The 13,987-nt window shown below is 56.1% G+C and overlaps 6 protein-coding genes across 6 annotated transcripts; 4 read left to right on the top strand and 2 right to left on the bottom strand.

Moving 5' to 3' along the window:
• Positions 1-1,043: 1,043 nt before the first annotated feature.
• On the bottom strand, positions 1,044-2,678 carry J4E83_007439 (uncharacterized protein; the record flags this gene model as incomplete). Its single annotated transcript, XM_049334343.1, has 1 exon — positions 1,044-2,678. The coding sequence occupies one exon, from the start codon at positions 2,676-2,678 to the stop codon at positions 1,044-1,046; it is 1,635 nt and encodes a 544-aa protein (XP_049186685.1).
• A 1,013-nt stretch (positions 2,679-3,691) lies between these two features.
• On the bottom strand, positions 3,692-5,156 carry J4E83_007438 (uncharacterized protein; the record flags this gene model as incomplete). Its single annotated transcript, XM_049334342.1, has 5 exons — positions 3,692-4,214; positions 4,261-4,516; positions 4,564-4,671; positions 4,808-4,894; positions 4,943-5,156. The coding sequence occupies 5 exons, from the start codon at positions 5,154-5,156 to the stop codon at positions 3,692-3,694; spliced, it is 1,188 nt and encodes a 395-aa protein (XP_049186684.1).
• A 965-nt stretch (positions 5,157-6,121) lies between these two features.
• On the top strand, positions 6,122-7,961 carry J4E83_007437 (uncharacterized protein; the record flags this gene model as incomplete). The annotated part of the gene is made up of 5 exons (XM_049334341.1): positions 6,122-6,396; positions 6,474-6,670; positions 6,720-6,804; positions 6,851-7,785; positions 7,837-7,961. The coding sequence occupies 5 exons, from the start codon at positions 6,122-6,124 to the stop codon at positions 7,959-7,961; spliced, it is 1,617 nt and encodes a 538-aa protein (XP_049186683.1).
• A 1,157-nt stretch (positions 7,962-9,118) lies between these two features.
• Positions 9,119-10,100, top strand: J4E83_007436 (uncharacterized protein; the record flags this gene model as incomplete). The annotated part of the gene is made up of 2 exons (XM_049334340.1): positions 9,119-9,291; positions 9,350-10,100. The coding sequence occupies 2 exons, from the start codon at positions 9,119-9,121 to the stop codon at positions 10,098-10,100; spliced, it is 924 nt and encodes a 307-aa protein (XP_049186682.1).
• Positions 10,101-10,617: 517 nt separating this feature from the next.
• On the top strand, positions 10,618-11,582 carry J4E83_007435 (uncharacterized protein; the record flags this gene model as incomplete). The annotated part of the gene is made up of 2 exons (XM_049334339.1): positions 10,618-11,125; positions 11,182-11,582. The coding sequence occupies 2 exons, from the start codon at positions 10,618-10,620 to the stop codon at positions 11,580-11,582; spliced, it is 909 nt and encodes a 302-aa protein (XP_049186681.1).
• A 385-nt stretch (positions 11,583-11,967) lies between these two features.
• On the top strand, positions 11,968-13,260 carry J4E83_007434 (uncharacterized protein; the record flags this gene model as incomplete). Its single annotated transcript, XM_049334338.1, has 1 exon — positions 11,968-13,260. The coding sequence occupies one exon, from the start codon at positions 11,968-11,970 to the stop codon at positions 13,258-13,260; it is 1,293 nt and encodes a 430-aa protein (XP_049186680.1).
• Positions 13,261-13,987: the final 727 nt, after the last annotated feature.

Below are 13,987 nucleotides of genomic sequence, written 5' to 3'. Positions count from 1 at the left end.
GACAGATCTGGATTTCACCACGCCTTGGGCGCTTGAATAGGATTTAGACATTTTTTGATACGATTTACTTGTCGACAATAGTGGTGTTGGCAAAGGTGCGGTCGAGGCCGATGCGTGAGGCACTGAATACATGGACATCGCTTGCCGGTCGTAGAGGGACCGTTACAGCGGGACATCTCAGCGGCGATGATGGTTCATTCATGCGAGTTAACATAGTTCTTTTGATACAGAGTTGGATGTATATCAGCGCCCCGTGTTCAGCCATCCCAAACGCACATGGTGTCTATAAACGTCTCCACTTCCTCAGCTATGACCGTTTCCAGATGCACCCGTCTGATGCATTTCGTAGATTTTTGTGTACTTCAGGTCATTGTATGAGGTATCGCGAATAAGTCAAAACGCTATTGAGAGAGACCCCATCTTCCAGGCCTCATGGCTTCATGTTTGATGGGTAGAGCGTCTTCACGAAAGGCATGTAAGCGTTGACGAGTGACGCCATTAGACGTTCTAGAGTATGCAGAGCCGCTCGCTCGAGTAGTCTGTCTTCCTAACAACTGCCAATCGGGTACTCATGGGTAGACACGTGGGGAAAGAAAGAACAAGGCGGGTATGAGCATATGTCTGGTGGTGTTGACTTCACGGATGGTATGTACATGGTGTTGTGGTTATAGTGAGCCTCTTTAGCATTCCACATAGCATCTCTTCAAGTATACGGTAAGCAGAGAAGGCTCAATCTATGGATGTGTGGGGCTGTGATCCAACTTGGTCGACTTTCGGATGCTGCCCTCGGTAAGCGAGATCATGGTTGAGCTCAACAATGGAATGATGACTCTGAACGTACTCCGTCGACGTGGAAATGATGATAAATCTGTAGCGAAGCATTCGTGAGCTCCTCGCTCTGGAACACAATCAGCATCTACAGGCTGACACTGAGTTACCCTATAACTATATCTTCTCTTCCTCTGAAACCAAAATGCACTAAGTGATTACAAATTACTCCCCGTCTCTCGCTAGACTGGCCTCGTGAGCACACGCGCCAGACCTTAAAGACCCGGCGTATGCGCAACATTCCTGATATCCTTGGTTTCAATGCGACCTATAGCTGGATACATATCATGCCGATCAATGTAACTATTCACGGTCTTGACATTCTCCAGTTCATCTTTGCTCCCTTCACTCTTGGCCGTGTCCACCTGCACCAGCGCGTTCTTGTCCATATCGTCGTCGAACTCAGCTAGCCCGCTTCTTGCTGGGAAACTAGTCACTTCGCCGCCATTCTCCTGGATGGGCGGGATACCCGCCATGTCTCCGTGATCTAGACTGAGCTTGCGGACGCGAGAGTCTAGATTTGAAGGCGGAGGCTGTGGTGTGCTGTCGCTGGGGATTGCGCTAAGGGACTTGGAGCGCACGGCTTGGAGGGTGTTGGAGTCTTCCGAGGTGCGATTTGGGGCCTCGCCTGCTGAGAGGGAGCGCTGGGGGTCAACGGTCGGCGTATGTGGAACGCTGTTCGAGCGCTGCTTGTCGTGTGCGGTTTTGCTGCTCTTGGACCACGACTTGAATTTGAAAGCCGAGAGCCAACCCGGGCGCTTTTCCTTGCCAGCGTTTGGATTCAGGGCACGTTCGGCAGCCAGCTGGATGTGGGATTTTGCTTCTGGCTTTGAGGGCTTGAGTCCGGCGACGTGGGCTGGCGAAGGAGCCGGAATGGAGCGGACATCGTAGTCTGACTTGCGGCGCGCGCCTGCTGCATCCACATTGGATTCTGAAAGACCCAGTACAGCACGGTTTCGAGCGAGATTGGATTCCTTGACTTCTTCGGTGATGTACGACATGGCTTTGTCGATGACATCGATGTACTCTGGATAATCGACGACGCAGGCTTCCCGGATCAGACGCAGCTTCTCCCAGTCTTGCCGCACTGCTGGCCCTGTGAGGTCAGGGTGCCAGCCCATGCTCTTGAGATCGGATCGGATTCCCCGGTCAACCTGCTCCTTGACGCCCATGAGATCAATGAGCGCATCGACTTCGGTGCGGACAACCTTGACGTACTCGCTGAAGCGCGTGGTGTCCTTGACGGTCCAATGCGAGGTGGTCATGCTCAGGTTGCGCTTTAGAGTCGCCCGCGCGCCCGTCTGTGCGAGGAGATCCTTGAGGAGGGCAAACTTCTCGCGGAAGCCTTCCAGTCGGTTGGTGTCGAGTGCTGGGTATTCCAGGCGCGAGAACGTCTTTGGACTCTTCAGGCCGTATACGTTCATCAGTTCATCGCGCGACATAGTGCTAGGGCGGCCGGCGATCTCATGCAGGGCCCTGCGCACCTTTGCATTGATAACCTCGTCGTCAAGCCTCGGGTCTCGGACGCCAAAGTTGACTGGCAGATGCGGATCCGGGTTCGTGATGCCCGGATGGCTAGGGATCATGTGTCGAGCAATGGTCGCGGGCGGCGCAGAGATGCCCACGGCATCGCCAAAGATCAGCAACCTGCCCTGCTGAAGGCCGAGCTTGGCAAGCGCAACCTTCTGCGCATGGTCGTGGTCCTTGGAAGGATGGATGAGGTTGAAAGCTTCAACACAAGTGCTGAACTGGGTCGCGAGAGAGAAGACGTCGGTGAGGACCTGCGCCTTGGTCTTGGCTCCGACAGGCTCGGTTGATTCGACAAAGTCGGTGGTACTCTTGGTCGTCATGTCGGCGGGGCTCGTCGCGGCTTCAGCTCGAGAGATGTCGATGGCAGAGCACAGAAGCGCGCGCGCCAGCTGGAGGAAAATCAGGATACATCACGGATGCGGTCAAGTCGATATTCACTGCATGTGCGCATGACGTCTGGGGGAGAGACCAATATCAGCTGTGGCGCAGAGGAAGCGGGGCACCGATCGGCAAGCCTCTGTCCTGTCTTGGCTTTCGCTGCACGCTCTTCATTCGCGAACACGCCCGCTGTCCGCAACCAAGCATTGCGACAGTCCATGCCACGCCTTTGCCTGCTGCACTCGTGTGTCTTCGACGCCACACGCTGCCAGGGCTAGATAAATGCCGCACTGCTCGGCCTCTCTTTGTTGGGAGTCAACGTGCGACCGCAGATTCGGCTGCCAAATTTTCACTCTTCTGCTGCGGCTCGCGATCTAGATCGTGCAGCCATCTTGGGTGCTTATCTGGTTCTCTGCGGCAACACGACGCGGAAACTGTTGCTTGCTGGCGCGCGAAGTGTCTGGGATCTAGTGTGCGTTGCATTGCATCTGCTATCTAGCTCTCTAGGTTTCTGGGAGGGCCAGGAAGACGTCGTAACACTACCAAGGCCGCGCGGGCTGTCCAGTCGTACCTGACCTCATCCTCCTTTGTCGCCCCGACGGTAGGAAACGATCGCGACGCTCGGCAGCCATCTGCACCACCGTGTGCGTGGAAGACGCATGGAAACCAGCATCCGCGCCATGTTTCGTCAAGAGGCCATGTGAGTAGACCGGCTGTCAGTAGGCAAGCGGTTGCTGAATTGGCCATTGAAAATCGCGCGTCGCTTTCGCTAGCGGCCGTCTAGATAGGACCGAAAACGCACACACACTAAGTTGTCTCCATTGGGAGAGCTGACGATCAGGCTGCGCACATCGGCGAAAACGCTCAGCCTGTCTGTTTGACGGCATTTGCAGTATCTGATGAAGAGCCAGCTCTAACACAGCCGCGCTGGGCGCGAACAGGTAGCGTGGTCATCTCAAACATGGTAGAATGGGCTCTTCCCCCCCGGCTTCTCTTCATTGACGCTCACCGCCGTATTCGTATCGCCGTCTTGGTCGCACGACCTTGTGTCCGTCTCTTGCTTTTGTAGCTCGTTGCGCTCAATACTGAACTCGTTCGTGACAAATATACCACTGCCCCGGCGATCAAGCTCGCCCAGCCTACTCGCTGGCAGTGCATCATCTTCGCTCTCTCGCTCAGAGGCACTTTTGCCAGACACGTTGCTCTTGTTGCCGGTTCCAGCCGGCCCATGGTTGCTCTTCCAGCCCATGGGATACGATTGACGCTTCGTAGTGTTCTTGGTCCCTATGCCCGAGCCGAAAAGTGGCCCGAAAAAGCGAACGAATGGAGCGCGCAGCATAGGAAGGCAAGCACATACGATACCCGCATTTGCTTCTATCACCGACCATATTGTCGCGGGTACGGGACCCCAGGTTGGATCGGGGTTGTTTGCGGATCGTGCGATTGTGGTGGCACGATATATAGACGCGAAAGTGACACTAGCAGGTTAGCAATGGGCCTTTGACGGAACTCTCAGACACGTACAAGCCTCCAGTGCCAAACACAAGCGCCACGCCCAATTTTTCAGCCCGTCCCATAGAAAGACTCAAGATCTGCCGAAAAGGCATCGCAAGCAGCATAAAGTCGGTCGTGATTTGAACCGTCGCATAGGAGATCCACCAGGGTTCATTCTTAAAACACCGGGCACCGGGTATGGTCCTGTCCCAGAAGGCCGCGATTGGTGTGCATTGGAACACGGTCGCGATAGTGAATGCGAAGCCGGTGATGATGATCCAAGCGTCTACATCAAAGTCAGTCGATGAACTGGTTTCATGTCAGAGCACTTACTCATGATGTGACAAGCAATACGGAACGACTTGGTGGTTATGGCGAAGATTCGGTAGTAAAGACAAACTACAGAGATCTTGTTGAACATCAGAACGACTTTGTAGACGACTGCAACGGTCAGTAAGCTTCGTAGTGACACTCTGCACCATCTCCACTAAATGTTCTTTCGTAGCCATTCAGGCCGGGCTCCTGGAGCACTCCATGCTGTCCAGAAGGATTGTACGGTCGTTGAGAATCTACTTACTGTTTGCTCCGTAGAACCATTGGCGAGCGATGATGCGGGAATCGGCGGGTAGGGATTTCCATGGTCTTCCGTAGCCATAGACTACCGCTGTTCGAATTTAACGAGTGTCCCTCGAGGTGATGCGAGTCCACTAACCTTGACACTCTGTTACAGAGAGCACGACCGATGATATCAAGGCAGCGACGATCATGTAGTCGTCCATTCCTAGACCACTTCGCTTGGTCAATCGCTGTGCAAGGCGTCCGGCGACAAAGAGACCCGCGACAATGACGGCTAAGACGCTGGTGAGCCAGAGGCCCCATCCACGCTCAACTGAGCCTTGAGTTCCAAGGCCGACGTTGGGAGCCATGTCGCATGAGGGTACACTCAAGTTTTGGAGAGCAAGTCCTGTGGATGACCCACGAACAGCGGGAGCCTACGGTATAATCATTAATGGGCCTCGTGCAGCATGGGACTTTCCAGGTACCCGGCCCTGAAGATACGGCGATGCAGGGTATAGGGTGTGCAGCGGCTGATGACCCTTCCGTGGGGGCATCACGGGAATGCTTTGACGGCGAATTTCTCTGCATTCGTATCCGACGCGATTGGATCTGGTGTACCAATCTTCGGGGACCGCACATGTCGATCTCTACAATGCCGTGCGCGCTCAGGGTTTTCCCTGCTACGGTCCAGGCGTTTGCCGTGAATGCCAGGGCTGACTGCCAATCGGCTCGGTGCAGTGTACTGAACAGGTATGGGTGGGTGACATCAGATGGCGATCAGCGGTGCCCGGAATTGTGCCGGATGTAGGCAAATCGCACTCATCGCCTACGCCCGTCAGGTTTGGGTCTTGAGTTGTATCGAAAAAGCAAAGGCTTGAGCGGAATGAACAGCATCAAAGTCCCAAGTGTTCGGGTTCGTATGTCACGACGATGGAGAGGTCCGCCAGATCGAAAGGTTCCGGGCGACTGGGAGACGGGTAGCGCATTGGGACTAGTGTTGTCCTTGCTAGGGCTGCAGCCGAGATGAAGCCTCGTGCGTACCCGTCCTGTCTGACAACGTCGAAGCTTTTGACGCCGGCGTAAGACCGCGCGCACTCGGCATGAGTCCTTCGCAACACTGCCATCTGCCTCGGGACTTTGTCTGGTCGGAGCTTTGTCTGGTTGCAGCCCTGTTTGTCCCATCGACGACGGCTGGCAACGCAGGAACGTGGAGCTAACAGCTTGCCACCGAGCCGTGATTTACATCTCGCTCCAATAAAGTCAGCTGGTCGCCCTCCAGCTGTTTGAAGTTATTCCGTCGAGCGCATGGTAGTTGCTGTTTCGAGTTGAAATTATGCAACACCTCCTCCTTACCGCTGCAGCTGTAGCTTCGCTATTCGGTTCGGCCGTCGCAGCGCCGAAGAATGGCTCCAACATCGAAACGTCGAGCGGTACCTTGATCGGTCACCCATCGTCTAACAAGACACATGTGACTGAATTCTTGGGCATTCGATATGCTGAAGCGCCAGTCGGCGAACTGAGATTTGCTGCGCCGAAGAAGTTCGACGCGCCCAAAGGAACCGTTTTCGAGGCATCCGAGTGGGTCAGTAATCACGACATCACTGGGTAGTGCTCAATCACTGACAGACTGTAGTCTCCGTATGTTGAGAGTTCGAACATGTAGGATACGTCTAATGACTTTACAGTGACTGCCCTGCTGTTAAGCCGCCAGTATCAGCTTTCCCCAACTTCACACAGCCATCCGGCTTGCGTGTGTGGAAGAACTTCGCAGCTCAGAACAACAATTCGGTGTCCGAGGACTGCTTGAAGCTCAATGTCTGGACGGCGAGTGCTGGTGATGCCGATGCAAAGAAACCAGTGCTGGTGTTTCTTCACGGAGGACGTACGTGGTCCCTTCGGCTGTCATGGATGACTTCTAACAGCCACGCTAGGTTTCCAGATCCCCGGCCCTCACTCTCCCTTCTACAACGGGCAGTATCTGGCCGACGCTGAGGATGTCGTTGTTGTGACATTCAAGTAAGACACCCGCTGTGGTCGACCCTACACCTACTGACTGGGTCAGTTACCGATTGGGCATCTTCGGCTTCGCTGGTGCTCCTGGTGTTGAGAAGAACGCGGCCCTGCGCGACCACCGTAGCGCTGTCGAATGGGTGCGCGATAATATCGCTGGCTTTGGAGGCGACCCTTCGCGCATCGTCATCTTTGGACAAAGTGCAGGTGGCGCCGCTGTCGACTACTGGGCATACGCCTGGAAGAACGACCCGATTGTGTCGGGTCTCATCCCCATGTCTGGAACCTCACTGAGCTTCGTTCCCAACACAGTCGAGTACTCGCAGTCTATCTGGTACAATGTATCCCAGACCATCGGTTGTGGGGGTGCTGCCAATGACTCTGCCGCTGTCGTATCTTGCGTACGTTCTGCAAACATGTCTGCTCTTCTGGCTGCCTCGGCAAAGGTTCCTGGTCTTCCCAGCGTCGGTCTGACTCAAGCGACCTTCCATCCAACCGTCGACAACATGACGGTTTTTGCGGATTATCAGCAACTCTCAGCGGACGGTTCCTTCGCCAAGATTCCGCTTTTGGTCGGCAATGCGGACCACGAAGACGGCTGGTATCGCATTTCAGGGTGGGCGGCCAAGCTGAACTTTACCAACGCGCAATGGGATCTGTTCACCCAGCGTGGCTTCACATGCCCATCCTCCTTGTCCGCTGCATACAGGGCGCAGTACGACGTACCGACCTGGCGATACAGATACCACGGAGATTGGGAGAACCTTCGCCTCTACAACGGCAGCGCAGGCCTCGGGCCTCGAGGAAGCGCGGCCTACCACGGCTCTGACCTAGGCCTGGTCTTCGGTACCGCTCAAGACATCTCTGGCCTGCCCAATTCTCCTGCTGAGAACCAGTATATGAAGCATGTCCAGGGCGCCTGGGCTGCGTTTGCCCGTGATTCGCAGGAGGGGTTGACCAAGTACGGATGGCCGATGTATAACTCGGGTAAGCACTGGGAACACCCGAACGCCTGTTTCTACGCTAACACGTGCAAAGGCAATGCTACACTCGTCGAGCTGGCTTATAACAACGACCCTATGCCCAAGTTTGTCAATCCGACAATCTATGACGCATCTTGCCCCGCGAAAAACGATCCGCTGCCTGGACGAGGTGCTTTTTAAAGAAAGATGGTTGCATTTGTATCAAGTAGACACCCTTCTAGCATGTTATTCAGCAACACCTTTGTGACGTTTGTCATCGCTTTGTTCTAACTATCGTCGTCTGCGTTCATGCGATTCGCATCGCTGCGTCCTCTCGTAATTGGTCGCATAAGATCACAAATCCAAATCTTGGATGACTCGCCGTTGAACCCGGCGTTGAGTCTGTGTCAGAAGAGGTTGTGTTCCCGGCACTTGGGTCCCCAGGACCTGCCTCGTTCGGATGGCGTTAACGTTTATGGTTACGGCCCGATGCGCTGACGCCAACCAACGAACTTTGTCGTGAGCCAGGACTGCGCCAACCGACTGTTTGTAAGAACGCCGACGAAGGACAACCCACCGCAACGGTTATATCAGATCGATATCCCGGTCATTCGATTGGACTGCCGAGGTGATTGTGACAGCGGCTGCATCTGCGATGGTAGGAGCACGTGGATGTAGCGCACCTAGCTGCACCGGAGACATCCCCCCGAATGAATTCATCGCGTATCGCGCCCTGATCACGACTTCTGCATTGACGCGATGTAGCCAGGTTTGCCGTTCGATAGTTCCGTCGAGTAGGATTGAGGCTCGTCGGCTGCGCGCATGCAACCGCCGTTCTTCAAGAGCCAGAACGCAGACGAACTCTTCTGACCCGCCTCCTCCACTTGGATAGCTGCTTGACTCGCAATTCCATCGCACTAATTTGAGACTGTAGCAGCGGACGCCTGAGCAGATTGAGATCCTATACGACGACCCGTATCACAAGATGTCCAGTCACGTTGATATCATCATGAAAGGCGAACAGACTGCAGAGACGGGAGACAACAAGGATGATCCCCCGTCTTGGCAATATATACATGTCCCAATAAGGCGCTGGGATGTCAGAGTACAGGTACCGAGACTAGAATGCCATGCGGCGTCCATGCTAACCCACCACAGCAAAGTTAGTGCGGGACCCTTGCGATTGCGGCGTGATGTGTGCATAGAACACGGGCTGGCACCCCGCGCCTTGGGTCTATACTTCTAGGACGACTACTCTGGTAGTTGTCAGGTACTAAAACCAACGACTTTCCGGCTGGAAGGTAGTCTGCCCTGCATTTGAACAGTACGCGAAACGGACCGTCTTTACAACCGCGAGGATGAGTTCACTGGGTGCCTGGCAGTTCACGCCACTCATGACCGAGTTTCCTACCAATATGTTGCCCAACCTAGGGTTCTGGAGTGCGAAGAACGGATCTTGGGAATACCAGATTCAGCTGGCATGGCCGCTGAACTGGACCTCACAGGAGGAGACGTCGACTGTGGAGACAATGTAAGGACACAGGCAGCGCCAGCGGCACCACGGGGATTCGGACTGACACGGCTACTAGGTATGTCCTCGACGGCAATGCTCTGGGTATGACTGCCACAGAAGCCTTCCGCCGCCGCCGTCCCGTCGAGTTCAACATGCCCGACTGCATTGTCGTCAGCATAGGCTACCCGGCGACCATCGAAGATTCACCGTACAGCACGCAGCGGAGCTACGACTTCCAGCCTCCAGTCTGCGATGGCTGCCCCTTACCTGCGGTGCCCGGCGTGCAGTCCAATGCGGATGAGTTCATCGAGTTCATCGACAACGCTCTCCGGCCATGGGTTCAGGAGACGGCTTTCCCGAAAGCTGAGTTTGACCGCGACGCACTCTACGGCCACTCCTTTGGCGGCCTCTTCGTCCTGTATGCGCTCACGGTACGGCCTGATCTCTTCGATACGTTCCTCAGCGCTTCTCCGGCCCTCTTCTTCAACGACGACTACGTCTTCAACAACACGGACTTCCTCGCACCGCTGGTGTCGCCTTCGGCCAGCGACACGGCCAACGCGACCAAGCCTGCTTTCCAGATAAGCTACGGCGCGCTCGAACAGAAGCTGGTGAAGCGACGGACGGAGACGGACGCGGAGTTTGCGTTCAGGCAGAGCATCCTCGTGCCGCAGCGCATGACGGATCTGAGCCAGAAGCTGTACAGCAGGCTGGAGGGCAGCCCGGCGTTGAGGGATGTCAGCATCCACGAGTACCCGTTCAGTGACCACGCGGCAGTAGGCGCGGCAGCTCTGGCGGACGGCATCGACTACTTCCTGGACTGGTGAGTGAGAGCGAGGTTGTGGGAGAGCAAGGGGATGTCAACGTGTCCATGTACCTAAGTTCCGCGTTAGCCGGGCGCAACGGGGCAGTAGCTTGACGAATGGATCCGGACTACCTGCCGCTTTGGCAGCTGGCAGTATAGCGCAGTGCTTGACCGCCTTGTTCGAACACCTGGGGGAGGCGGCGGCGGGCGTCACTGAGTGGTGGAACGGCGCAGATTGCGCGACAGGTGTCTTGCCCACCGCACCCACCGCGGTGCGCATGGGGTGCGATAAGTGATGGCGGCGGCGGGCGGCATTGGCTGCCAGGGCGGGGCGGTGGGTCCGGCCGCCAGCAGGAGGCTCAACGGACGGGTTTGATCAGCGCGGGCTGCAGAAAAGATTTCGCCTAGGGAACCCCGGCGCTACGTCATCTTGAGGGAGACGACGGGTCCGGTGAGAGGGAGCACCGCACGTAGAAATAGCATCGCCGACGCTCCCCAGCACGCCGACGACGACGACGCCGACGACGCCGACACACACGATGCAGCGCGCCAACACGACCGAGAGCCTGCGCACGCCCGGCGCCGCCATCTCGACGCTCAACCTCAACAAGCCCCCGCGGCCGGGCATGGAGCGCGCGCCCACGTCGACCAACCTGACGCGCCCGCTGCCCATCCAGCGCCTCGAGGGCAAGGTCGTCATGATCACGGGCGGCGGCGGCAAGGTGGGCGTCGAGTCGGCCGGCCGCCTGCTCATCGAGGGCTGCAACGTCGCCCTCATCGACATCGACCAGACGGCCCTCGAGGTGGCCGTGCCCGTGCTCAAGGCCGCCATCCCCACGGGCATCCCCATCGAGTCGCGCCTGCTGACCATCGTCGCCGACGCCACCAAGGAGCCCGACGTCGAGGCCTGCGCCAAGAAGGTCGTCCAGCGCTTCGAGAGGCTCGACGCCGCCCTGCTCAACTGCTGCCACCGCGGCGAGTCCAAGAGCATCTTCGACGTGACCGAGGACGACTTTGACCGCATCATGACCATCAACGCCAAGTCCGGTACGCCCACGTGACCCCCACGTGACCCCACCACGTGACCCGCTGACCACTGCCAGCTTTCCTCGGCGTCAAGTACGCCGCCACCGCCATGCAGACGACGGCCGCCGGCGGCTCCATCATCATCCGCTCCTCCATCGCCGGCCTGCGCGGCTTCCCCAACCTCATCTCGTACAGCGCCAGCAAGTTCGCCCTGCGCGGCATTGCCCTCACCGCTGCCGAGGAGCTCGGCCCCCTCAACATCCGCGTCAACACCATCCACACCAGCATCATCCAGACCCCCGGCTACAAGGACGGCTGGAGCAAGGAGAAGCTGGCCGAGCTCAAGGAGGAGACTGCCCTCGACCGCTTCAGCAGCCCCGACGACGTGGCCAGCGTCGTCGCTTTCCTCGTCAGCGAAGACAGCAAGTTCATGACCGGCGGCCACCTGAAGATTGACGGCGGCTGTGTCGCTGTCTAGACGTCCCACGTAGCCTTGCTTGTTGTACTGCCATGGTCGTCATTTGCATGGATGGAGTTTGGGATGCCCGCCTTTCTTCACAGGCCGAGGCTGCATGTTTTGCGCAGGCTGCCATCACGGAGCCGACACATAGAGGCACTTTATTAGACGGGTAGAAATGCATCACCACACGGACCTGTGTCCGCAAGTACTCCATCTGTCAGCATGCTTAGGCATACCTAGGTGCTTTGCCATGACAGCGCGTGACGTCACTGCGTCGTTTCCGAAAGTATCCGCGAAGCTGCCATGGTGTGACGTGCATTAGCCATACGCCATCCCTCGGAAGGTTTCTTCGCGACTTTCAACTTCAATCCTCACTTCAACCCGTTAGAGACCCAAAGCCACCATGTCCGAACCTACAGCGACCCAACACCATCCCAAGTTCCAAACTCGCAAGCCAGAGCAAGATGCCGTCGACTACGAAATGCAGACATATACGCGCGGACTGGACTTTGAACGCCCACCGCTCACCTTCCAGGCTGACAAATGGGAAGAGCTGGCCTGCAGTCGCATGTCAGCCGACTCAAAAGGCTACGTATACGGATCCGCCGGCGTACGGGAGACCACAGACAAGAACCGCAGTGCCTTTAGAAGATGGTCGATTGTACCCAACCGCCTAGTCAGGTACGACGGCTTCCCTGACCTGACATCCGAGATCTTTGGGGAGAAGATGGTAGCACCCATCGCCATGGCGCCTGTCGGTGTACTCAAAATCTTCAACCCAGAAGGCGAGGTCGCGGCTGCAAAAGCAGCAGCCAAAGAAGTCATCCCGTACATCCTAAGTACGGCCAGTAGTACGAGTATAGAAGATACTGCCGCAGCCAACGGCCCCAACAGTCAACGCTGGTACCAACTCTACTGGCCGTCACGCGAACACGACGACATCACCATTTCGCTACTTGAACGCGCAAAGAACGCCGGCTTTACAGCTCTGTTTGTAACTCTAGATACGTACATCCTCGGATGGAGACCCGAAGACATGGACAACGGATACAACCCCTTCATGCGCGCCGACCGCACAGGCGTAGAACTTGGCATGACGGATCCTGTGTTCCGGAAACAGTTCAAAGCGAGACATGGCGTGGATGTAGAACGAAAGATGGAGGCTGCGGCGCCAGAATGGATGAGGACGATTTTCCCGGGCGAGAGCCATAGTTGGGAGGATGTCGAGTTTCTCCAGAAACACTGGCATGGGCCGATTGTGCTCAAGGGCATTCAGAGCTTGGCTGATGCGAGGAAGGCGGTGGAAATTGGCGTGCAGGGCGTCGTTGTGAGTAACCATGGAGGCAGGCAGCTCGATGGAGGGAATTCGTCGTTAGGCGTGCTGCCACATATCGTTGATGCCGTTGGGGATAGGTTGACCATTTTCTTCGACAGCGGGATACAATCGGGTGCTGACATTGCCAAGGCCATGGCGCTAGGAGCCGACTGCGTGCTGATTGGTAGGCCGTATGTGTATGGTCTGGCGCTTGGAGGAGAGAAAGGCGTGGAGCATGTGCTCAAGAGTCTGGTGGGTGAGCTCGAGTTGACATTGCATTTGAGCGGCATCCCGAGCGTGCAAAAGAAGGATTTGAATCGCGCCGTGCTCGTTAGAGAGGAGGCGCTTTTCGAAAGTGTGAAGGGGGTGGGATTGCGTTAGGGGAGATATTGCAATCTATATGGATCTTCATCTAATCACATGTAAACGTGTCGACACTCTTTTTAGCCTCACTCTTCCCTTTCGCCAGCCACCTCCCGTGACCAACCGCAGTAAGCGCCACACATTCTTCGATGTACGAGCACTTATAAGCAGCAGCTCCATTCGGCGACATCTTGGTATCAGAATAGTGTAACCGTTCTGAACTTACCCTCTTCTCACCTTCACTTCGATCAAGACTTGCGTGGGTATCTAGACTTCCCGACGTTACCTTAACTTTGTCCATCTCCTGCAAATCACCAACACAATCTCCTCTTCATCTTGCAAACAGGGTTGTACTTGAGCGGATGAAGCGGGCTCTGGAACTGCAGTTTGGTGGATTCTTTGGAGGCGAGTGAGATGGTGGTAGAGACGCATGTAGGAATGAGCACGTTGGAGATTGGATTTGGTGACGCCGCGGACCAAAAGTGTGAGACCCCTTTTCTTTCCGATGGTAACGACTTCCTTACTTTTACCATGACGGGTGGTCGTGAGCTACATGCAGGGCATGACCGGGAACTTGTACCTTTAACTTTCTTCTTCCGGGTCAATGAGGATACGTATCCGCCAACTCCATTCGCTCCAAGGTACTTTTTCGGCTAACCATTACTGCCGCAAAATACTCTCGTTACCCTTGAACTACGAGTGTCAATGTCACTCCCCTGTGATAAATGATCTGAGTTTTGCAAGG

This window comes from Alternaria metachromatica (assembly GCF_023757995.1).
Source record: "Alternaria metachromatica strain BMP 0045 chromosome Unknown scaffold_18, whole genome shotgun sequence".
Taxonomy (NCBI): Eukaryota; Fungi; Ascomycota; class Dothideomycetes; order Pleosporales; family Pleosporaceae; genus Alternaria; species Alternaria metachromatica.
Note: the sequence above shows the minus strand (reverse complement) of the source record. Positions and strands in the feature narration are given on the sequence as shown.